Source organism: Stegostoma tigrinum, chromosome 26, assembly GCF_030684315.1.
Source record: "Stegostoma tigrinum isolate sSteTig4 chromosome 26, sSteTig4.hap1, whole genome shotgun sequence".
NCBI classification, from domain to species: Eukaryota; Metazoa; Chordata; class Chondrichthyes; order Orectolobiformes; family Stegostomatidae; genus Stegostoma; species Stegostoma tigrinum.
This window is the reverse complement of record NC_081379.1, coordinates 21,265,134-21,290,713: the sequence shown is the minus strand read 5'-3', so window position 1 is coordinate 21,290,713 and position 25,580 is coordinate 21,265,134. Positions and strand designations below refer to the sequence as shown.

Below are 25,580 nucleotides of genomic sequence, written 5' to 3'. Positions count from 1 at the left end.
ATCCAATAAAATTCCAATTATTTTCCAACAAAGTAGACCAAACAGCTGATGATGCAAAAAAAGCAATTAATTTTTATTAGGCTGTTCATTTAAAATGGGCGGTAGCAATGACCTTGGCTCAGGAGACCAGGATGTGGAATCGACTTCTGTGGAAATGAGGAATAATGTGGGAACAAAGTCACGAGTGGGAGTGGTCTACAGTCTGTGTTTTAAGCCTAAACAAGAGCAACTATGCGAACATGAATATTGAGCTAACTGAAATACTAGGTTAGGAAATAGGGACACCGTGATAAGACATTGAAAGGATATTTCAGAAATAAATTGATTCCTACAATAAAGAAAACATCTAAATGCTAGTTTTAAAGGGATCCACCATCTGTGGTTAACTAAGGGTATTAGGGACAGCCTCAAATTTTTAAAAAAATCATAAAACTGCACAATGATGTGTGGTAAGTTAGATGATTGATCATAATATAAAGAATAGCAGAAAATGACTCAAATGTTAATCAGGACAAAGAAATTAGAATATGTGAGGAAGCTAGGAAGGATATAAAACTGGACAGCAAACATTTCTATGAGTATTTGAAAATTAAAGCAATGAGAAAGTGACTATTGATCCTCTAGAGAATTAGAATGAAGAGTTAATTGTAGGTAATAAGGAAATTGCAGATGAAATGAACAAATATAGAGAATACAAAAAAAAATTCCAGTAAATGTTATAAATCAGGAGGTGGAAGGAGAGGGGAACTTGGTGAAATTACTATCACAAAGGAAGTGATACTCAGCGAACTGATGAAAATGTGGATTGACAAGTCTCTAGATCCAAATAGTCTTCATCCAGAGTTTTGGAAGTGGTTGTTCATAAGATAGTGGGGTAGTTGATCCATTAGTGATCATTTTCCAAAATTCAGGAAAGATTTAATTGGATTGGAAAGTAGCAAATATAATCTCTCTACTAAAGAAAGGAAGGAGACAGATAACAAGAAACTACAGGCCAGAATGAGTTATAGAGATATATAGCACGGAAACAGACCCTTTGGTTCAACTCATCTATGCCACCCAGATATCCTAAACTGATCTAGTCCCATTTGCCATCTTTTGGTCCATACGCCTTTAACCGCCTCCTATTCATGAATCTATCCAGATGCACTTTTAAATACTGTATTTGTACCTTCCTCCACCAACTCCTCAGGCAGCTCATTCCATACAGGTGCCACTCTCTGCATGAAAATATTTCCCCTTATGCCCACTTTAAATTTTCCCCTTCTCATCTTAAACCTGTGCCCTCTACTTTTGGATTCCCCTACCCTGGGAAGAAGACCTTGGCTATTCACCCCATCCATGCCCCTCATGATTTTATAAGCTTCTGTAAGGTCACTCCTCAGCCTCCAATGCTCCAGGGAAAAAATCCCCAGACTAGTCAGCTTGATATCTATCATGCGGAAAGTGCTGGAATTGCTCATTAAAGAGGTTATAGCTGCACACTTAGAAAAGCTTAATGTAATTGAGCTTAATCAAAGTGAGATTATGTTTATGCCATTCATTGGAGTTCTTTGATGGAGTAATACATGCTGTGGATAAAGGAGAGCCTGTCGACTTGCTATATGTGGATTTCTAGAAGGCATTTGATAAAGTACCACATCAAAGGTTTTCATTGCAAACTAAAACCTCATGGCATAGGGGTAAGCGTATTAGCACAGACATAACATTGGCTGGCAGTAAAACAAATAGTGTACATAAATGGGTCTTTCTCTCTGATATGTAATGTGACAATTATAGAAGTCTGCTAGGCCTCAACTTTTTACAATTTACATCAATAATTTAGATTAGGGGAGAAAAGGCAGGGTAGCTAAATTTGCAGATGACACCAAAGTAGGTAGGAAAATATGCTGTGAAGACATAAGAAAGTTACAGGCAGATACAGATAGGTTGGGTGAGTGGTATAATGTGGGAAAATATGAAGTTGTTCACTTTGATAAGAAAAATAAAAAAAGCACAATTGTTTGAATTGAGAATGACTGCAGAATTCTGAAGTGCAGTCAGATGGTGCATGAGTCACTAAACATTAGTATGTAGGTATAGCATGTAATTCAGAAGGTGAATGGGATACTATCCTTTATTGCAAGAGGAAATGACCATAAAAGAATGTTATGCTTCAGTTATACAGGGCATTGGTGATGCCACATCACATGCACTGTGTGCAATTTTCATTTCCCTATTTAAAGGATGTAAAGACATTGGCGATGATATCCACAATGAGTTTGTTGTCTTTGAGAAGTCGGATAGGCGGGGCTTATTGAATGGTGTTGAGAACAGTGAGGGTTGACTTGATTCAAATGTATAAAATTCTGACTGGTCTTGACAGGGTAGATATGGACAGGATGTTTTCTCTTACAGATTCGTCCTAAACTAGGGGCACTGTTTTAAAATTAAGGGTCAGGACAAAAAGGAAAAGCATTTTCTTCTCTCAGAAGGTTATGCAACTTTGGAACTTTGCCGAAGAGATGGATAAATGTGTGTTGGCAGTGGACTGAAGGGTTATGGGGAGTAATTGTGAATATGGAATTTGAAATACAACCAGATGAGTCATGATCTCACTGAATGGTGGCATAGTGTTGAGGAGTCAAATGGCCATAATCTGCTCCTCTCCCACATGTTCGTATAATATTGAATTATAAGACTAAAGTGGGCCATTTGACCCATTTAGCTTGTTACAGAATTCAATAAGATCATGACTAGTTTTCACCTTCTTACACTATTCTCATATCCTTAACAACAATAATTGCTGGTACCTGAATTTGACTGTTCGGTAATCCTTCTTGAACTAGATAACTGAAAAGAAAATACTCCTGTAAAGTGTACAAAGTGCTTCAGAAAAATCTTTTACTGCCAGCTACCTACCGTAAAGAAGAGACTGAAGATTTAGGTATTTCCACTTTACGGTTCTGGTCCATTCCAGATTCTCGTAAAGAGGCAATAATACCAGCATGAAGAAGATCCTCATCAGTGAGAAGACCATGAGGAGCAGCAGCATAGACATCATGTGGATTCAGGTGGTAAAATCCAGAGGGATGATAGTTGGAATCCAACTGTCTAAGATGTGTAAAATCGTGTGGATTGTACAGTTCTGCTTGTAAGTAATTGGTATGTGGAGATCCGGTGTGAGGGTCTGAAGCAGGCAATGTCTGCATGAAGGTTTCTGTCTGCTGAGAATCCATTTCAATATTGTAGCTGTTGCCTTCTCTCGTACAATCATCAGAAGCAGCTTTTAAACGTACTGTTGAGGACCCTCCAGTTCTGTAGACTTCTGGCACTGAATGGAATCTGCGAATGTGAATACAACATGGAGTACATTATAATCTTCTTGAAAATATTCATAATAGCAGATCTAAGACTGAAATATTTAGTAATAATCCACAGATCAAACAAAAATTCGTAGAAAACAAACCATTGAACACTGTGAAGTTCATGAGAAATATGTGGTGCATATCTTTTTTTAATTCTTAAATAAATTGGAGGATTTGAAATAATCACATAATTTATATTAACCTCGTTAGTGAGTTGATGTCCCTGCAATTAAAGGGGCACAGGCAGCACAGATATGAAATGACCAAGAGACAAAAAGCAGAGTTGTGGTGAGCAGTTTCACAGACTAGAGAGAGGTTTACAGTAGTACCCTCCAAAGATCAGTGTTAGGACCACTTTCTGAAACATACTAATGACTCACACTGTACCAGGATACCAGGGAAATTCATTCAATTTCTGCAGAAGCCACAAAACTTAGACAAAATAGCAAACAACAAAAAATAACAGGGGGACTCAGAAGAGCATTGACAGACACATGGCATGTGAAACTTAACACAGAAGTGAAAAGTGATTCACTTTTATAGAAAGAATAAGACACTGTACAAATTATTGGCACAATTGTAAGGATGGTGCAGGAACATAGACCTGGGATTTCACCATACAAATCTTTAAAGGTGACAGGACAAGTTGACAAGGCTATTAAAATCGTAAGACGCATGATTTTATAGAAGATACATCAAGCATAAAACAAAGAAGTTATGCAAAATCTTTATAAATCATAAGTTGAGAATCAACCAAAATATGTTGTCTAATTCTGGGCACCACATTTTAGGAAGGATGTCAAGACCTTTCGGCAGGGTGCAGAGGAAATTTCTCAAATATGACCAGTGCTGAAGGTCTTCAGTTATAAGGAAAGACGAGAGAAACGAGAACTGTTTTCTTTCCAGCAAAGATTATTATAAGAAGAAACATTAAAGGTGTTCAAAATTCTGTAAGGCTTTGGTACAGCAAATAAGGAGCAATGGTTTCCAACTGTGGCAGGACTATAAACTGGAAAACATGGCTTTGAGATAATTGGCAAAAGAAAATGAGGGGAAATGAAAAGACTTTGTTTGACACAGGAATATCTGAAAGGATAGTGCAAAAAGATTTAATGACTTTTTAAAAAGGAATTTCTTATATTTTTTAAAACAGAAAAATGTGTAGCTCATTGAAGAGAAACAAAATGGACTGATTGGTTTCTTTCTGTGCTACTTTTCTTCTAAAATGCATCTACAAGCTCTCTCAATCATGCAGTAGCTACATCTACTGACTTTTATGGTCTGCAGACCATAAAGGGTCCTACTGAATTGGGAACTCAGTTGGGATACAAGAATTGATATCAGCATTCTGAACTAGACAGGCAAATGGAAACAAAATTTCAGGTGAAGTTCAGCTTCTCAGTGTTACACAATGTCACTCTGTTAAGAAAGCATCAGATGAGTGCAAGACAAAGCAGATGTATGAAGTGCCTTGCAGATGCACACATTCCCAATGCTCATCATTTTCAAGATGTCCACTTGTCTTTTATTAAATCAATTTTGCCTTTAATGCCTGTCCCTCATACTATTTAATTCAACTGAATAGCTTTCTAAGCCATTTCAGAGGGCAGTTGAAAGTCAACCAAATTGCTGTGGGTATGGAGTCACATGTAAGCCAGACCAGGTGAACATAGCAGATTTCATGCCCTGAAGCACATTATTGAGCCAAATGGATTTTTCTGACAATCAACAATTGTTTCATGGTCATCAGTAGATTCTTAATTCCAGATTTTTTTTCTTTGAATTCAAATTCATCTGCTGCAACAGGATTCAAACTCAGGTTGTTCCAAGAACATTAGGTGAATTTCTGGATTAATATTCTAGTAATAATACCATTTGGCCATTACCTCCTGTATATTTTTATAGTGACTGTCTATGCTCCAAGAACTCTACTACTTTCTGGGGTGGAAGAAGAACGAATGAGGCGAAGCACAAACTGTCTTGAATTCTGTTTTAAAGGACAAACTTTGATTCACGTGTTGATTTTCAATTCCAAACTTCAACTAGCTTCCTAACTATTCAGAAATCCAGAGGACAGTGGAACTTGTTTTACTGAGTCAGAGTAAAATGTTGATTTACCTCAATCAGAAGTCCAAATCTGTATTCAAACAATCACATTTAGCATTAATTGTGACAATGTCCAAATCCACATTAAATCGTATTCTAATGTGTCTTGAAACGATGCCACAGTTCAGCCCTGAAAAGCAGCAAGTCAGCTTTTGAAGTTAAAATCTGAGTTGCAGCTCCAAAGATACTCTGAGACTTCAGCCTAAAATACTGCTGCACTCTGTTCACTGAATTAGAATTAGAATCCCTACGGTGTGGAAACAGGCCCTCAGCCCAACAAGTCCACACCTCGGAGAACCTTGGAGCATCCCACCCAGGCCCATCACCCTATAACCCACCTAATGTACACCTCCCTGAACACTACAGGCAATTTAGCATGGCCAATCCACCTAACCTGCACATCTTTAGACTGTGGGAGGAAACCGTAGCACCCAGAGGAAACCCATGCAGACACAGGGAGAATGTGCAAACTCCACACAGACAGTCGCCCAAGGCTGGAATTGAATCTGGGTCCCTGGTGCTGTTAGGCAGCAATGCTCACCACTGTGCCGCCCCACTGATTCTCAATTCCACTCATCACTCATTCTGCTGCTCTGTTCCAGGACCAAAGTCTGTAGCATACATAGCAATACCTAATTTCGTAAATCAGGAATTTCTTTTGAAGTGCACAATCCACATCCTGGAATAAAGCCAGGATAGCCAGTAAGGAGCACGTCAAACAAGGTGAAGTACTTTCGGCACACTCTTAGGCCACCCTTTATGCGTCATGGGCTCTTTCCTGAGCTTGGTGCAGGTGGCCTTCCTCAGGTCTAAATTAAACACCACTGATAGATTTGTAAGTACTGTCTGCCTTCCACAGCCAAATATGTGCCCCATGGACCTTGGAGAAATATCATGTGAAGCCCATCAGTGTATCTGAGGTCTTCACAAAGTGGGCACCAAAGGGCACATTCAACACAAAAAAAATCAATCTTATTAAGTTAACTTCATTTTGAAGATGATTCAAGTGTTAATGTTTTTCCTTTTCAAAACAATTGAGTAAAATTATTATTTAAGTTCATTACACTTGAACGGCCCTTTAGCTCATGTCACCTTAATCATCAATTAAGTAACGTAGAGGAGCCTTGCAAACCACAGGAGAAGCAGGAAGTATTTGTGTGATTGTCCCTTCACTTCTCAGTCTTAGTGGTGATGGCTACTGGAGTGGTACTGAGGTGAAAAGAGTAACTTCTCAGATTTTTTTGAACAGGAGAGGTGTTTGTAAATAAACTTAATCTTTTGTATTTTTCATTTTATAAGTGTATAAGTTGTGAAGCCAAATCATTACCATAATTCAGAATACCCCCTTTTTAATGCAGAATTTCAAAATTTCTTCTCCTCAGCCCCCCCATCAGGATACAGAGCTCCTCAGTGTCAAGGAACAGTATGTATGAAGCACTTAACAATTCTAAAATGCCTGATATGCTGACTTTGACACAAGAAATTTGAAGATACAAAGCAACTCTTTGTTCCATTGCTTCATATACGGTCAGGGAGGTATAAAGTGGCTAAAGCACATCACAATAATACATTTAACTGCGGTAACATCTGTTATGATTACTACTATAAAGTAAAAGCTATTTTGGGAGGAGTCTTTTTAAGAACAGCTCTAGTTTACTGCTTGATAAAGACCAAGTCACAAATCAATAAGGCCGCAAGCAGCAGTTTTTAATCACAGGGGAATACCCCATTTAACAGTTTAGCTGAACGTTCAAATAAAGTTGTTGATTGTGACCTTGCCACGTCACCATGTCATGGCTTCAATTTGTTCTCCAAATGCATTTGGTATAATTCAGTATAAAGTGTGTGGATTTAATTACCGATTGTTGGTGCTGCCAAATTGGTGGTGAATTTAGCTCCATTTCTGTCTTAACAATATGTTTAATTTTAAAAGCTTTTGAATTTTTTTTCATTTATCTATCAACTTCTCATTATTTTTTCAGAGAAAATTAACTCAAGCTGCCTGAAAAAGAGTGGTACAAAATTTGAACAAAAAGCAAAAGTTTCAATTATATGGCCCATTATCTGTCTATTAGAAAGACAGCAGTATTTCAGATATAATTATGACATTGCTTTAAAATGTAGGGGCCTGTGATATATAGGCAAATATAGAAGCTATTTCATGTGACAGAAACCATGAATTGGAACAAGATAGATTTCTGCATATCTTAACCTTTTAGAAGATGAAACATTTACATTATTCGGTTATTTTTGGAATGCAACTTGTACACGTGCTTTACATTTTTTAACTGAGTTTTATTTCCTGTTTGAGTAGCACATTTCTGTCCTTGCACTGTACCGTGCTTTTATGTTTTACAATGAGTGTGGCTCTGGGGTCAGTAGCATAGTATTGTTGTGAAGCATAAAGAATAGAAGTTATAAACAAAATGTACAAAATAAATAGATAACTGCAGTTATCTTATTCCTAATTAAATTTGCATAGCAAATACAGATCAAACAACATTGTATACAAGTTACACTGCCTGGAAAACAGTCACACTACAAAAAGGTACTATAAAAGCAGTGCATATGTGTACTGTTCTTCAACTATGCAAAGGTTCCACCAAAGATCTGCAGAGTATGTCCATCCCAAGAGTGATGACCCTTCTTTACTGAGGTAAATGAGCCCAAAAGACAATAGGAATGCTACAGTTGGTATCTGCTCAAAGTCATTGCGTTATTCAAACGTAGAACAAGATTGAGGTTAAATCATCTCAAAGTCACATCTTGCACAACTACAGCTCAAATTTGTGAAGCCAGGAGCCACAGAACTACCCTATAATAAGAAACCTATACTCCAGAATTATTGCAGGCAAGATTAGTGTGGGGATAAAACTGTGCCAAATGGCTCCCAATCATCCAACTTCTAAAGAACCATCACATGTTTTCCAAGGGAGTATTGTGAGAAAAATCCACAATTATAGACATGCCTGCAGCCTGCTGAAAAACAGTAGCAGAGGGTCTAGGCCCGAAACGCCATCCTTCCTGCTCCTCTGATGCTGTTTGGCCTGCTGTGTTTATCCAGCTCTACACTTTGTTATCGCAGAGCTCTGATAGCAGGTTGTCCATCTGCCATCTCAGTCAAGAATAATACAGGAATAATGGAATTTAGACACAACTGAATTTCCTCTATAAATTTTATAAAGAACAGTGTGTTGCAAACTAAAGTACTAGTCCAAACAGACTGTATTAATATATGGTAATTCTCATAAAAATAAAACTATGAAATGGGGAACAGAAATTTGAACATAATATCAATAACATTTCTACTATATATTGTACATTAACAGAAAGTCCTAATAGCTAACTTAAAGTGTTCTGCTCACCTCTCCATGTTACAAACAGGAAGATGATATTTTGCTGGAGAGAAGATAAATGGAATCCAGGAGTTAAGTTGCAGGAACTTACAGACAGCCAGCCTTTCAACAGAATCTATCAATGAGTTTGATGACTCCAGGCAAAACAAAAATCTATAGTTATCTGAATAAAAAATTGTCAAGGATATTCAAAGCAGTTGGACAAAGTGTAAGTGTGGCAGATTTCAACTATTCGAATTCACGTTTTGTTTTTGCATGCATGTATTTCACATCTCATGAGACTGATTGCAATCAATGGATTAAAAAAACTCAATGAGTGTACAGACAGAACAAAAACATTCTTTACCAATGCCCAAAATTAAAGAAAAATGCATTTTAGAGAAGAAAATATTTATATGACAGGTAATTTAGTAACATGTTTCATCCTATGAGTTAATCACATTTCACAGAATTGTTACAACACAGGAGAGCATCATCCAGTCCTTTGTCTGTGCTGGCTCTCTGAAATGAGCAATGCACCCAGTGCCACTTTCTCCAACTTCTTCCTGTAAACTTACACATTCTTCCTTTTTAGTACATAATCCAATTCAGTCTTGATTGCTTTGATCGAACCTACCTCCACCACACTCTTAAGCAGCACATTCCAGGTCATAACCACTGACTGTGCAAATAAGTTACCCCCCTCATCTCCATTACTTCTTTTGCCAATTAATTTAAACATGTTCTTCTTCTTTATCCTTTTATTGGTGGGGAAAGCTTTTCCTTATCTACACTATCCAGACCCTACTGCCCCTACTCATTGCCTGAAAATCCATACCTGCTGCAATTACAAGCATTTTTTAAACATAATTGCCAATGTGTTGCACTAGCAGTTTATGTATTTGTGGAAAGATCAAAATGTTCCCCTTTGTTTGATAAAATGTAAAATAATTGTTTTTCAAAGTAATACAAGAATTAAATATCCATAGCGAACCTCAGACTGACTTACTGAAATATAGCAGTAATATCTGACAGAAAGATTATGATGAACTTTATATAAGAAACTGGTTTAACCTCAGCTCAAGTATTGAGTACAGTTCTGGGCACTACATCATAGGAAGGATGTGAACATATTGGAGGCTGTGAAAAAGAGATTTACAAGACTGGTTCCAGAGTTGAGAAACTTTGATTATAAGGAAAGACTGGAGAAGTTGGTACTGTTTTCTTTTTGAACAGAAGGCGGCTGAGGAACTTTGATAGAAGTTTTCATAATCATAAGCAGAATGGATAGGGAGAAACTGCTCCCATTTTAAATGAATTGAGAGCCAGCGGGCATAGATTTAAAATGTTTTGCAAAAAGAAGCAGATGCAAGGACAGAAAAACCTTTTTCACACAGTAAGTAGTTAGGTTATGGAATGCATTGTGTGGACAAATGGTGGAAGCAGGTTTAGCTGAAGCTTTCAAGACAGCAATGGAAAATTGTTTCTATCTAAGTAACGCTCAAGGCTACAAAGAACATACAGGAGACTGGCAACAGATTAAAATGCTTTGAGAGCCACAACCGACACAATTTATTTAACCACTTCCTTTAGCACCATAACAATTCTGTGATTCTGATCAGCTGGGTTTTGACATACCATGTTAGAGCAGGTGGGACTTAAATGGGATCATCTGGCTCAGAGTTAGAGACACTACCACTGTGCCACAAGACCCTTTTTTTTCCTCTTCTTCTCTATCCACATCTGTGTGCAACTGAACAACCTTCCCACCAAAATCACTATGACTATTTTGCTTTACTTTGAATTAGCACCCACCACCAGTAACACGCCTGTGAGTATTTACAAGCAAAGCCAATTACGAGCAATACAAGTCATCAAAGTTTAAGTGGGGGGGGGGGGAAAGAGTGTGGGGAGGGACCAATTCAAAATGGAGTTGCAGGAGGAAATAAAACTCTGTATCCCCCGTGGTCCCCACATCTCTTCAAAGGCATTGACAGCAGTGGTGCCACCACGTGCTCCTTCTCCATGGACACCCAGGCTTTAACATAACCATGGAACAGGGGCAGACAGTCTACAGACATCCTGTAAATTACTGAATAACAACTGCTTGAAACAATTTGAAAATTGCTCGTTGTGAATCTAATTTACAACATAGTGGATCATACCCCTGCAGAGTTAATCAGAGTTTTAACCTATTTTGATTGCAACTACCTGAAAAGATACAGGTCAGCCCAACAATAATTCCACAGATATGGAGAAGGACAGATGAACCTGGGATAATAAGGTAGGCAACAGGGAGAAATATCCAAGGTACTGCTGCTACTGTGATTGTTCTTTTCATTCCCAAGCTACAGCAACTTAGTGTCACCACAGCAAATTGAACAGTTGTAAAACCACACACTGGTGTTTCATCAAGACTTAGTAGTTTGCCCAAAAGCAGATAAAGCAGTGCAGAAAAAATAGCAAAAAGGATGGAGAGGTAGAAGTATCGAATGGTGCCCAACTGTTGCTCCAGGTGGCTGCTCAAGACAACTAACAATGCAACATTGATGACCAAGGCAAAAATATTCCCATGGGAAAAACAGTAGCTCAGTAAACGGTACACTGTTGGAATAAAACAAAAGGTAGTTAATTTACGGTTACTGATGGTGGAGCACAGTTCCAAGATATACATACCATCAATAATGGTAGAACAAGTCACCTGCAACTTATTTGCAGTTGCGTACAGAAAATTGTGATTGTCTAGCAAATGCCATACAATTGTTAATAATGTTTGAGAGCCATCATATTATAACTACTCTTTTTTAAGGAAACTATGAATAATATACATTGTTTTAACTTTAGCTTCTCTGGTGGCAGTGCTGTCGGACACAAACAGGCGTTCAGTATTTCATAAAATCCTTACAGTGTGGAACCAGGCTATTTGGCCCATCGAGCCGATGACAACCCTCCAAAGAGACCCCACCCAGACCCGCAACCTACTCTATCCCTGTAACCTTGCGTTTACCATGGCTAATCCACTTAGCCTGCATATCCCTGGACACTGTGGGAAATTTAGCATGGCCAACCCACCTAACCTACATATCATTGGACTATGGAGAGAAAACCAGGGCATCCGGAGGAAACCCACTCAGACACAGAGAATGTGCAAACTCCACATAGTTGCCAGAGGGTGGAATCAAACGCAGGTCCCTGGTGATGTGAGGCAGTAGTGCTAACCACTGTGTCACTGTGCCACCCAATTTTTGTCTATGCTTAACTTGCAAAGTGCAAGTGGAGGGAAACTCAATGTACTTCACATTCCTAGGCTCGAAAAGTATGAAATCAGCTTGAAATGCCATCACTATTTGGTGGCTTCCAGACTCTTCCTCTGGAAAAACATGCACGCATAGGTAAAGGCAGGATCAGGAGCAACTATGATGACTCCAAAATAAAAAGTACACTAACATCATTAGGCATAAACAAGAACACTTGTAAGAAAATTTAGACAGTTTGCATCATCCACAGTACACAACACCATCACTGAAACATCTTGTAAATAAAGATAAAGAATCGTTTCAATTATAATTCCATTCTGTTATATTTAACAATGCAAATTTTCTTGCATTCACCATCCCCCACACCTATAGTTTTGCTCTCCAAAAGGCACTGACTGCTTGCTAGGAATGGCCTACTACCAAGCAATACAAAAACCAAGCCCCACCAAGCATCCATGCTTTTAGTAAGCATTGTCAAAATCATCGGGGCTAGGAACACTAGGCAATTTTTGCCTCACCATCCTAGAAATGGGCTGGAATTTCAAAGCAGGGTTCAGATGAATTCTGCATCCTAACCTCAGCTGCATCACTCCCAGAAAACTATTTTTCAATCCAAAGGCCTAATTGGCCAGGAGAGTAACAGAGCATCCTTGCGAATCAAGAGGTTAGCTGTCTGAGGTTGGGGGCTGCTGGTTTCTTGTTAATTAGAGTAAACTGTTCAGAACTCGGGAATTCAAATGCAGCAGAAAGAAGCAGGGCACATATATATATATATATATTTCTTTGGCTTTGAGATTTATTCAAATGTGTGGGCCAACCAAGTTAAAATGTCTGTAACAAGAGTTTGCCCTTCAGCCTATGAGTCTGCTTTGCAATAGAAACGGGATAATCTATACTTCAACTCCATTCACCTGCTAATAGTCTGTATCATTTGCCTAACAATAATTTCATTTTGTGGAGCACCCACATCTCCCCAATATTGTCAGAATGTCTTTCTGGACAGAAAATACAAGACTAGTTAAGGTCTGAGCTTGTTTAAAGTCAAAATTGAAGGCTGCCAGGTATGGTAGAAAAATAGGCAGTTCACCGAGCTTGCCTTGAGCTTCAGTGAAATGTTATAGAATGCCAAAAAATACAGAGGTCAGTGGGAGTTGGGCAGAGAATTGATTTGGCTTTAAGTACTGCTTGTTAAAAAAATGTTTGCAGATTAAAAATAGCACAGGTGCATTTTGTTGAAACCCTTTCCCTCTTTGATGTTGGCTAGGGTTGCAAACTTCTGTTGGATGTATTCCTGGAGGTTACATCACCTGATTTGGCACCTCTGAACGCTCCATTCAGCTAAAAGCCTTCCTTCCAACTTCCAAGAAGCTTATAAGTAACAAACAAAATGCCCATGGCTTTTCTCCCAGCTTGTTTGCAGCAGCGTCCTGGAGTTTAATCTTCAGTTTGAAGTGACTCTAGGGCAAACTGATTGGTTCATAGAATGATTACAATGCAAAAGGCATCCGGCCAATTGCATCTATGCCAGCTCTCTGCAAGAACAGTTCAACTATTCCTAATCTCTGCCCTATTCTATGACCCTGCAAGACTTTTTTCTCTTCAGGTAATTGTCCAATTTCTTTTGAAAGCCACAAACACCTTCACCTCCACTTTCTCTGGTTGGTGCATTCTAGATCCTAACCACTCACCATGTAAGAAAGGTTTTTCCAGGTCACTTCTGATTCACCTGGCCTGAAGGATTGCATCAACTTTATTCCTGTGTGTAACTACACTGTGTGCCAGCCATTCCCTTACAAGCTCAATTGCGTAATGGAGTGTTCCAAGCATTTAAAAAAGTACTTCCAACAGGTTTACACATCCTTAGAGTTTTAATGTCTTCTAATTCCACACATTGTGTTTGCTGCAGCCTTCTCTAGACTGAGGAAAGAAAACACATATTGAGTGATAGCTGAACACCTCATTCATTCAGATGATCTTCAACTTCTGATCATTTGCTGTTTTAATTTTCCATTACATTTTCTCACTGACCAGTTTGTCCTCTGTGGTTATTTTGTGCTAATGAAGTTCATTGCAAACTCCAAGACCAACACATCATTTTTCTCCTGGGACTTGCAAGCCATATGGCCTTAGAGTTGACCAAATTAAGGCATTAACTGTTGCTCAAATTTCCTTGACCAGCAAGTATTAATGAAGTATGGCTGAAGTGGAGCTGCTGGGAATGGAGTAAGTAAGGGTTTATTTTTGCACTGGAGATCTCTTAGTGATACGTAGTTGGTGAAATGGTCTACATCTTCCTGTGGCGTACTCACCTTTCTCTACCATATTCTTAGGCCACGGGAACATTAATCTTGCCAAAATGTTAATGGTTCCCTTCCACCAATGCCATTCTACCATAGGCATTTAAACATACTTTACCCAATATTTCATACTTTTTGCCTTGCATTAAGAAGAGTATATTTGTTCTTGCAGATTTACACAGGTCTACACAGCTTAAGAGACTACCAAAACTACTGAAGACGGGTCACTAATCCCAAAACGTTAACTCTGATTTTTCTCCACAGGTGCTGCCAGACCTGCTGAGTTTTGCAAGCAATTTCTGTATCTGTTTCTGATTTCTAACATCTACAATTCTTTGGTTATTTTCAGCTTTACAGATTTACTTGTACCTCTTCTGAATTCATGCAGTACGTTTGCCATAGGCTTCTCTACATTCGGGAGATGAAATACAGATTATCACTTGGTAGTACAAAGTTGAATATTTGTGAAAAGAGAGACTTGTTGGCAAACCTGTTTCTTACAATCAAGGCCATGTTCCTGGATACTTTAACAGTGGCAATTGGTTTCTAAGAAATGGGCATTATTAATCACTACACTAATTAACATTAAAATGATTGCTTACAACCAATCCCAAGCAAGTTCCTTTCATCATGTAATGGTCCACTCACATGATCAATTTTGATTGTATTTAGGAAGACCGTATTAATAAAATTCCGACAGTGTGGAAACAGGCCATTCAGCCCAACAAATCTACACCAACTCTGCGAAGAGCACCACACCCAGACTCACCCCTGTATCCTATCCCTGGGACCCTTGCATTTCCCATGGCTAATCCACCAAACGTACACACCCCTGGGCATTATGGGCAATTTAGAATGGCCAATCAATCTAACCTGCACATCTGTGGACCGTGGGGGGAAAACAGGAGCACCCAGAGGAAATACAAGCAGACATGGGGAGAATGTGCACGTTTAATGTAAGTGAATAATCATTAGCTCAGCTGATGAGCTTGACATTACATGGTCTGTATAATGTGCTTTGCCAGCAAACTTATAATTAATACTTTTATGAGTTCAGTACCTGCCATCACTAAATAAAAACCAAAAGAACTGTGGATGCTGTAAATCAGAAACAAAAACTGAAGTTGCTGGAAAAGCCAGCAGGTTTGGCAGCATCTGTGAAGAGAAATCAGGGTTAACGTTTATGTCCAGTGACCCATTATCAGAAAACTCAATTCTGTGGAAGGGCACTGGACCCAAAACATTAACTCTGATTTCTCTTCATTGATGCTGCCAGACCTGCTGAGCTTTACCTGCCATCACTGCATAGCTTGGGTTTCACTTCCAAAATCAGTAGCATTATCGCAGGGAGTTGATTGATTAAACATCTCCCCACAAGAAGAGAATAAAAATCTGATGCAATCATATCAACACAATTCCTGACCATTGATTAAGAGTAGCATTGCTCAGGGACAGGAACACAAAGTCCACCTCTTCTCCTGGATGAAGAAATTGTCTCTAGGCAAGGTGAGAAAATTAGTTTTCTTTAAAAATGGGTAACATAGGCCTAAGAATAATTAGGCAACAAAATTAGCACTAAATGTCAGGAATAAGAAGTTTTCAATCTGAATTTTATCTGGTAGGGAAGAAAATTTCATATGTTAGTTTAATTTTGAACGATTGCATTGGATAGAGAACTGACCACCAATGTTCTAGACTGCATTGCTGAGAAAACCTGAGAGCAGGGAATGTAGTTATGGAGTCATAGAGATGTACAGGATGGAGACAGACCCTTCCGTCCAACTTGTCCACGCCAACCAAATATCCTAATTTAATACAGATCCATTTGGCAGCATTTGGCCCTTATCCCTCTAAACCCTTCCTATTCATACACCCATCCGAATGCCTTTTAAGTGTTGTACCTGCCTCCAGCAGCTCATTCCATACATGCACCACTCTCTGGGTTAAACGGTTGCTCCTTAGGTCCCTTTTATATCTTTTCCCCTCTCTTTGCTAAAACTATCCTAGCTACCTGTGACTATACCTTCAAGGAACCACGAACCTGCACTCCAGGGTCTCTTTGTTCAGCAACACTCCTTACCATTAAGTTTATAAGTCCTGTCCTGATTTGCCTTTGCAAAATGCAGCACCTCACATTAATCTAAATTAAACTCCATCTGCCACACTTTGGCCCATTTGACCAAGATCCTGTTGTACTCTGAGGTACAACAGGATCTCTGCTGTCCACTACATCTCCAATTTTGGTGTCATCTGCAAACTTGTAACCATACCTCCTATGTTCACATCCAAATCATTTATAGAAATGACAAAAACAATGGACCCAACACTAATCCTTATGGCACACTGCTGGTCACAGGCCTCCAGTCTGAAAAAAAACCCACCACCACCACCCAGTGTCTTCTACCTTCAAGTCAGTGCTGCATCCAAATGGCTAGTTCTCCCTGTACTCAATTTGAGCTAACCTTGAAAACTGGTCTACTATGAGGAACTGAAATAACATGGTGTAGAGCTGGATGAACACAGCAGGCCACGCAGGTTCGAGACCCTTCTTCAGAAATGGGGGAAGGGAAGGGGATTCTTCCCCTCCCCCATTTCTGAAGAAGGGTCTCAACCCAAAACGTCAGCTTTCCTGCTCCTCTGATGCTGTTTGGCCTGCTGTGTTCATCCAGCTCTACACCGCATTATCTCAGATTCTCCAGCATCAGCAGTTCCTACTATCTCTACCATGAGGAACTTTGTGTTTTCTAAACATCTACAAGGTTATCCCTCAGGTTCCAATGCTCCAGCCTATTCAGCCTCTCCCTATAGCTCAAATACTTCAACACTGACCACACCCTTGTAAATCTTTTATGAACCCTTTCAAATGTAACATCTTTTCTACAGCAGGGAGACCAGAGTTGAACACAGTATTCCAATAACGTTGCATTTGGTTAGCACAAAGCTTTCCTTGCTGTACTCTTATCTTTCAGTACGGGTCAAGCAGAATCTGTGGAGAGAAACTATCTATGAGTGAAGATCTCGGTAGCAAAGATTGGATGATTTGGAACACACAGGTAGTGAAAGATGAGTTAAAAAAACAAAGTCTGCAGATACTGGAAATCTGAAGTAAAAACAGAAATTGCTAGATAAACTCAGCAGATCTGGCAGCATCTATACAGAGAAAGCAGTGACCCTTCTTCAGAACTGAACCCATTCTGTTTCTCCAGCAATTTCTGTTTTCGTTTGTTTCAGATCTCCGGCCAATTTGTTTCACCTGTATCAAATGCTGTTTGATAATGCTACTACGTAGCTTCTTTTGAGATACTTGCCATATTTAAAGTAGTTGCTTTACTTCAGTAAAACCTACTTTTGACTGAGCTTTTGACCATCTGCCCCTATATTACTAGTCTTACATGGCTCAATGCCATATTTTGTTTGATGGCACTCCCGAGAAGTGCATTGAGATGTTTAACGATGTGAAAGGAACCATGTAAATACAAGATGCGATCGCAAAATTCGGATGGAATCTACTTTCCAGGATATACTCAGCCGTGGAGAATGTTTGCTTTGCAAAATAATAAAATAGACAATTGAATATAGGCAGTACACACTGACATTTTCAGTTTTTTTAATGAATTGATTCTTTGATCGTAAATGACACATAGATTTTAAAATCTAACTTGGATGAACGGTTTGAGAGCTCTTTTATAATTTATATTTGTTCATTCAGAAATATGTTTATGGAATGTCTTATCTGGTTTAAGTGCATCTTAGCTGGCTCCGAATAAAATAATATCATTTCTCCCATTTCTCTAAAGAGGAATGATATTATTGCTGGACCGTAAATCCAGACAGGCAGATACCATTTGGGTCCTGGGTTTGAATCCCGCCACGACAGATGGTAGAATTTGAATTCAATAAAAATCTGGAATTAAGAGTCTAATGATGATCATGAGTCTATTAACAATGGTTGGGGAAAACTCATCTGGTCCATAAATGCCCCTTAGGGAAGGAAACTGTTGTTCTTACCAGGTCTGCCCGATGTGACTCCAGACCCACAGCAATATGGTTGACTCTCAAATGCCCTCTGAGCAATTAGGGATGGGCAATAAATGCTGGCTAAACCAGCAACGCCTCAACCCATGAATGAATAAAAAATCATTAAGCTTCATTAATAATTTCATTTCTGTGGACAGAAAAGTGTAGATCCCAATATTTATCCTTTGGATATTGTACGACCATGCTCCTAGTTTAAATGTGAATTATTCTCAATGAGTTTTTTTTAATAAGGCTGAGTTGTATTCATACCTTTATTTCTAAGATTTGCTTTATTGATCTTAAAAACTGGCACCTTTTCACCTTGATACAATGGTAAAAAGCCTTTTCTTTGCATTTCCGTTTTTATATGCAGAGTATTAGTTCATATTTTTGGTCAGCCCTTTAATACAGATTGCACAAAGTTGAATCGGTGATCACTCATCATCAATCTGTAGGAACCAGAGGGACTGGAATGTATTGGGAACGGAAGAAACAAATATCTTGATTCAATTTATTCAGTTTCCTTTGGTTTTATTTAGTTTGGCTTTGATTGACACCCAAGTGAATTTTGGCCTTCAGAGAACCTTTCATTAAGCTTGTAATTCTATTACACATGTTTCTTTTCTGAGTAGTCAACGATCCACCCTGGTTAATTTACTCTAAATTCAAAACTCATCATCTTTTTCAACATCTTAAAATCCGTTTTGAAAGTACCATACCATGATTTTTCCCGGTAAAAGCAAAACAAGATTTATATAAAGCAAAATATGGCAGCTGCTGCTAATCTGAAATAGAAACAAAAAAATGCTGAGAATCCAATGCTAAGCTATATTGCAAGAGACAGAAATGCTGCAGGTTAATGATCTTTTAGAAGTGACAAAAGATCTGGAGGTACTGCTGGTTATTGATACATTTTTCATAAGTAACAAAAACATTTATAAAATTTTACAAAAAAAATGGGTGGCACGGTGGCTCAGTGCTGCCTCACAGTACACGGACTCAGGTTTGACTCCAGGCTTGGGCAAATGTCTATGCGGAGTTTGCACACTCTGACCATGTCTGCATGAGTTTCTGCCATGTACTCTGGTTTCCTCCGACAGTGCAAAGATGTGTGGGTTAGGTGGTTTGGTCATGCTAAATTGTTTGTAGTGCCAGGGATGCGCTGGCTAGGTGGATTAGCCATGATAAATGTGGGGTTATACGAATAGGGTAGGAGGCTGGGTCTGGATGGGATACTCTTCGGAGGGTCTCTGTGGACTCGATGGGCTGAATATCTTGTTTCTGCACTATAGGAATTCTATGAAAAAAACAACTTATGATTAACAATAAATGAGAACTGATTAATTCCCATGATTGTCCACATAGATTTCTTTCTTTCACCAAGCCTTTAAAGGCCAGATTAGTTGAATAGCTTACTGGATAAATACAAATCAGAAAGTTCCAAATTCACAATATATTTGTTAGCAGGACAGTGGCAATTTATCTAAGTATTCCTGAATTATTCGAGTTACGAGTATGTGCTGTTTTACTATCTGTTTCCTGCCTGACCCTCTTCTACACATTCTAAAATTTTGTTTTGTTCCTACTGTCATCAATAAATCCTTCCCATCTCAGCTCCATGTTCTCCATGTTTAATATGTCTTGTGCCAAACCCTGAGTTTCCAGTAAATCGTCCTCCTCTCTACACTATTAGCTGTAGTTTCAAGTGTTCTGGCCCTACCCTCTGAAACTTCCTCTGCCTTTGGTTTCATACTACCACCTTCAGATGTTCAGTTTCGTAAAATCTATCCATCCAACAATTACTTTTGTTACTTCCAATTCTTTCAATTTATAACTGTTCACTTCCTGACATTTTGATTATATACAGACAACTTGTCACCTAACCATCCAGCAAATCATGGTCAAGTACAATTTTGTCAATCATCAAAATCTATCCTGATTTGCTTTCCAATATTCCTGGATTTTTTTGAAAAATATATTTGCAACTCTTACTTGGAAACTGGTTTAGTAGTGTGTTTCAATATTTCACAACATGTCCTCGACAATGATCAGCTTACAAAAGTACAGTATGAAAGTTAATTCAAAGGATATTAATCGAACCACAGCACAACAGAGTTTGAAGCAGGCCTAAGCATATCCTGAAAAACTGGTATATGCTATCACACAGTCACATCTGGTTTGATTGTGATAATTTCTCAATAACTGTCCAACATGTAATGTTCAGTTCAAACAGAAACATTCAATAGTGTAAAGGTACCAAACACAATGTACATTTCTGTAACTTGTCCAAGGCCATCAAACCAAAATATGGACTTGCTTTCTCTCTCCGCAGATTGTCCCTGATATGAGTGCTTCTGGCAGGTTTTTTTTGTTTGTATCCAGTATAGTTTAACATTATCAGGCTTGGTTATGATCCTGATAAAGAGCAATAACTTTTCAGAAATGTATGGAAGGACTGCAATACAAGATTTCGAGTTATTCAGTCTTGTACTGTGATAAACAAATTAAAAGCAATCTAATCTAAACAAGATAACAAAGTGTGGTGCTGGATGAACACAGCAGGCCAAGCAGCAGCTTAGGAGCGCAAAAGCTGACGTTTCGGGCCAAGATCCTTCATCAGAAAACTGATGACGAGTCTAGGCCTAAAACGTCAGCTTTTGTGTTCTTAAGATGCTGCTTGGCCTGCTGTGTTCATCCAGCTCCACACTTTGTTATCTCGGATTCGCCAGCATCTGCAGTTCCCATTATCTCTAATCTTAACACAATTCAGCAGGCAATGTATACTCTAAACTAATGAAAAGGTCCCTTTTTTAACTTCTAAAACATGTAAAAATGCCCTTCATGATTATACATTTCCTTACTTCTGATAAGTTCTAAGGTCTGCATTTTCCCTTATTCATTCTCACCCACCCAATCCCCTACACTACTCCTACTGCCTGGCCTCTGTGCTGTCTAATCCTTCACTCAGAACAAATTCACCATCTTTTCCCCAACTGCACTGGTACTAAAAGCTGTGAGAACTACATTTTTTTCACTCAATCCTTCCTTTGCCTTATTCCAGGAGAAAATGTTTCATAATTGGCCAAAAGAGCCAGGATGTCCAGTGGTAATGGGAACTGCAGATGCTGGAGAATCCAAGATAATAAAATGTGAGGCTGGATAAACACAGCAGGCCCAGCAGCATCTCAGGAGCACAAAAGCTGACGTTTCGGGCCTAGACCTTTCATCAGAGAGGGGGATGGGGTGAGGGTTCTGGAATAAATAGGGATAGAGGGGGAGACGGACCGAAGATGGAGAGAAAAGAAGATAGGTAGAGAGGAGAGTATAGGTGGGGAGGTAGGGAGGGGATAGGTCAGTCCAGGGAAGACGGACAGGTCAAGGAGGTGGGATGAGGTTGGTAGGTAGGAGATGGAGGTGCGGCTTGGGGTGGGAGGAAGGGATGGGTGAGAGGATGTCCAGTGGACTGCCTGGCATTCACCTCCTATGAAAAGAGGATCTCTGCCCTTGCCAGTGAAGATCAAAACCAGTCCTGTGGAGATACCGAAACCTCCATGCCCTGGTAAACAAGTAAGAAGCATTTACTTTACTCTAAGCTCTCTATTGCTGTGCAATTCTAACATTTACCTTCACTGCGAATGTGTTCTTAACACGCTAGAACCTCTAACTTTAGTTTGTGATGCAGCCTCTCTTTTTGCCTCCTAGAGGCACAAGTGGCATTTGCACAGCCTTTGCAGCTGAGGATAGGCAGCATGGATACCTCAGAGAATGCATCAGCAAGGCTGTTTCTTGCACGCTGTAGCACCCTTCAGTTTGATCAATCGCTAGATTAGAATTGGGAGCACCTCCTGGTGAGCACATCACTGCCGCATCTCCACAGCTAATCGGGGAAGAAATACGACAGGTGGCTGGCACCCATTCTGCCGAGGACCAAGGGCTTGCTCAGCCCGAGGATGGACAAGACCCCCTGGTGTCAGCAATTTGAGACTTCGAACGCACAGGAGCAGCAGGCAGGTTCGTCGAGGGCTCTGGGCAACCTGACACAATAGACAGAATAGGAATGCAGCAATGGCGATTGGGACCTGTTGGGTCAGGCACGCACACATCTGGCTGCTTTCATAGACAGGTTAATAGCTATCATCGAGAATCAGATCAAGCAGTCTCACACATTTCTGTGCACGAGCGCTATATATGAAATTTCAAATAAACATACCAGATTTGGAAGTGGACTGCCCCCTTCTTCTATATTCCCCAAATTACCTCTTGAAGCAGCAGCCCCTGGTAACACACCCCTAACATTTAGTGGGCAGATTCCCTGGACCATGGTCCAGCCTTAAATGGACAGTCCTGAACAGTGAAGGACCACACACCTAACAGATCTCTGTTCAGCTATCCACTTGTGCTTTCACCACTCCCTAGGCTAGTTGCATTGGAACCATGGCCCACTCCCTGAACTGTAAAGGAATGTATCCCGACTGACCACTCAGATGGTCAACTGACCACGTCCAAGCTCATGGTCGTATAGCAGAGATGGGCTTTGACTTACCATGCTGAGGCCTCCTCATTTAAGGACTTTGATTTGACTGAGGACTACTCCTCTTTCAGTTTAAGACTGAGCAATTTCCTTGAAGCACACATACTGTTTGATACGTTTGCAGCTAGCATATGTTACTGTTGAGAGTTTGACGTAGCACGGGTGACAGCCAACATATCATTCACCTAGACTGCTCACTGCTTGTGTCAAAAAGCAAGGTAGGACAGAATATCAATGAGCATTTAGGCCCTGAAGGTGAAAATGACAAAAAGGCAAGGCAACAGTGCTGCGAGCTTCGAATTGGGTGTGAAATGAGCGAGCACTAAGAAATTGAGGAAGTATCTCTGTGACGTACTCGTTAAATCCATGAGGTGGGTGCCCATACTTCAACACATAGTGTCATTGAAGATGTGTTACAATGAGAGGTGCTGGTGTGCTCTAAAGTATAGCACTGAAGTGTAGAATTATATTCTAAGTGCATGGGAGATGTGCCATGATGATGTGGTGAGGCTGGTACATTTTGGATGCCAAGGTCTGTGCTCGTGGACCATGTGCAATCACTGTTCATGAAGTATGTCTTGAGATACTGGCGACTGGTGTCCAAGATGGAGGTCTGGAAGAACAAGCTGCAAGCTTAAATCACTAGGTCATATTTTCATGTTGGGAATTCTCATCGACTAGTTTCTACTTGGCAGACGGGAGAATGGAAAACTAAATATTAATGAAATGAAATTAAGTAATAAAAAGATGTTAATGCAAGCAAATGAGCCTCTCGCTGCTCATTAGTGAGACTTTGTCGCACTATTTAACACCTATCCGCTAAAAATCGAGCAGAAGATTCTACAGTAAACCAGGAGGAAGTTCTCCTAATTCATCTTTCAACCAACACCACAAACAAGGAACTGCTAATTAACTTACTTCCTTTGCAACTTTACTCTGCATAATTTTCTTGCTGTATTTATCTACTCTGACAGTGAAAGAATTTGCACTTATAGCAGACAGACACATCTTCAGAATGGCTGAAAGTATCTTGTAGCTCATTCATTATTCGGGAAGTATAGTCTGTTTGATCATAGGAACTTACAACACAGAAGGAAGCCATTTGGCCTGTCCTTGAAAGAGCAGACATTTTTAAACCCCCATGTTTTTTTTAAAATCCCATAACCCTTATTTATCCTCTAGTATGGTTATATTTATATTTATTTATGAATCAGCTTCCATCACCTGCGGAGGTAGAGCATTCCAGACACTGAAAACTAAAAGAAAAATCCACATCTTCGCTCTTCTTACCGCAATAACTTTAAATCTATTACCTCCAATTGTTGAGTCTAGAGAGTTTTGTCTCTATCAAAATAACTGATCATCCAGAAAACCTCAGCCTCATCCCACACCCTTGACCTGTCCCTCCTCCCTGGACTGACCTCCCTAACTCCCCACCTATGCTCACCTTTACTGGCTCCATCCCTACCTCTTTGACCTGTCTGTCTCCTCTCCACCTATCTTCCCCCTCCATGCACCTCTCCCTCTCTCCCTATTTATTTCAGAACCCCGTTCCCTCCCCCATTTCTGAAAAACGGACTAGGCCTGAAACGTCAGCTTCGTTGCTCCTCTGATGCTGCTTGGCCTGCTGTGTTCATCCAGCTCTAATCTTGTTATCTCAGATTCTCCAGCATCTGCAGTTCTTACTATCTTTGAAATATATATTTGGGGTTTTTGCTGTTGAAGAATAAACATTGATCACTACATTTGGGAACACAACTATGTTTTCTTTTACCATGAGCTATTTTAGCTCCAGCTGAAAGATCTCACTCGAAAATGAACATTTCCAATCATGTGATGATCATTTAATAGCGCACTGAATTGTCAGTCTAGAAAATGAAAATGTGGCATTTAAAGTTGCCACTTAAGAGGTTATGCCACAGCTGTACAAAACTCTGGTGCGGCTGCACTTGGAGTATTGTGTACAGTTCTGGTCACCGCATTATAAGAAGGATGTGGAAGCTTTGGAAAGGGTGCAGAGGAGATTTACTAGGATGTTGCCTGGTATGGAGGGAAGGTCTTACGAGGAAACGCTGAGGCACTTGAGGCTGTTTTCATTAGAGAGAAGAAGGTTCAGAGGTGACTTAATTGAAACATATAAAATAATCAGAGAGTTAGATAGGGTGGATAGGGAAAGCCGTTTTCCTAGGATGGTGACAGCGAGCACGAGGGGGCATAGCTTTAAATTGAGTGGTGAAAGATATAGGACAGATATCAGAGGTAGTTTCTTTACTCAGAGAGTAGTAAGGGAATGGAACGCTTTGCCTGCAACAGTAGTAGATTTGCCAACTTTAGGTACATTTAAGCCGTCATTGGATAAGCATATGGATGTACATGGAATAGTGTAGGTTAGATGGGCTTCAGATTGGTATGACACGTCGGCACAACATCGAGGGCCGAAGGGCCTGTACTGTGCTGTAATGTTCTATGTTCCTTACTTGCAGATCAGAATGTTATCATTCAGCCAAACAGGCACTTGTTTGCCCAAAGTAATTGTTTGTACTTCTTTAGGATTTTTAGGGTAAATTTCTTTGGGCCAGCAAAGCATTCCAAAGGAGAAAGCCAGGGGCTATGGGGTTAATTTATGCCAGTGCAAAATACTGCTGCAGCTGGGAACCTGATACAGAAATACAAAATGCACAAAATACTGA

General features: G+C 39.7%; 1 protein-coding gene across 1 annotated transcript in view; it reads right to left on the bottom strand.

Moving 5' to 3' along the window:
• The window catches only part of rhbdd3 (rhomboid domain containing 3), a 29,210-nt gene that overhangs the window by 780 nt on the left and 2,850 nt on the right, over nt 1–25,580 (bottom strand). The window contains exons 2-4 of the mRNA XM_048556576.2: nt 11,012–11,392; nt 8,819–8,972; nt 2,902–3,324 (exon numbers count right to left, since the gene is read on the bottom strand). Of these exons, the coding sequence (XP_048412533.1) occupies nt 2,902–3,324; nt 8,819–8,972; nt 11,012–11,392 (958 nt within the window). The remainder of the gene's footprint in view (nt 1–2,901; nt 3,325–8,818; nt 8,973–11,011; nt 11,393–25,580) is intronic.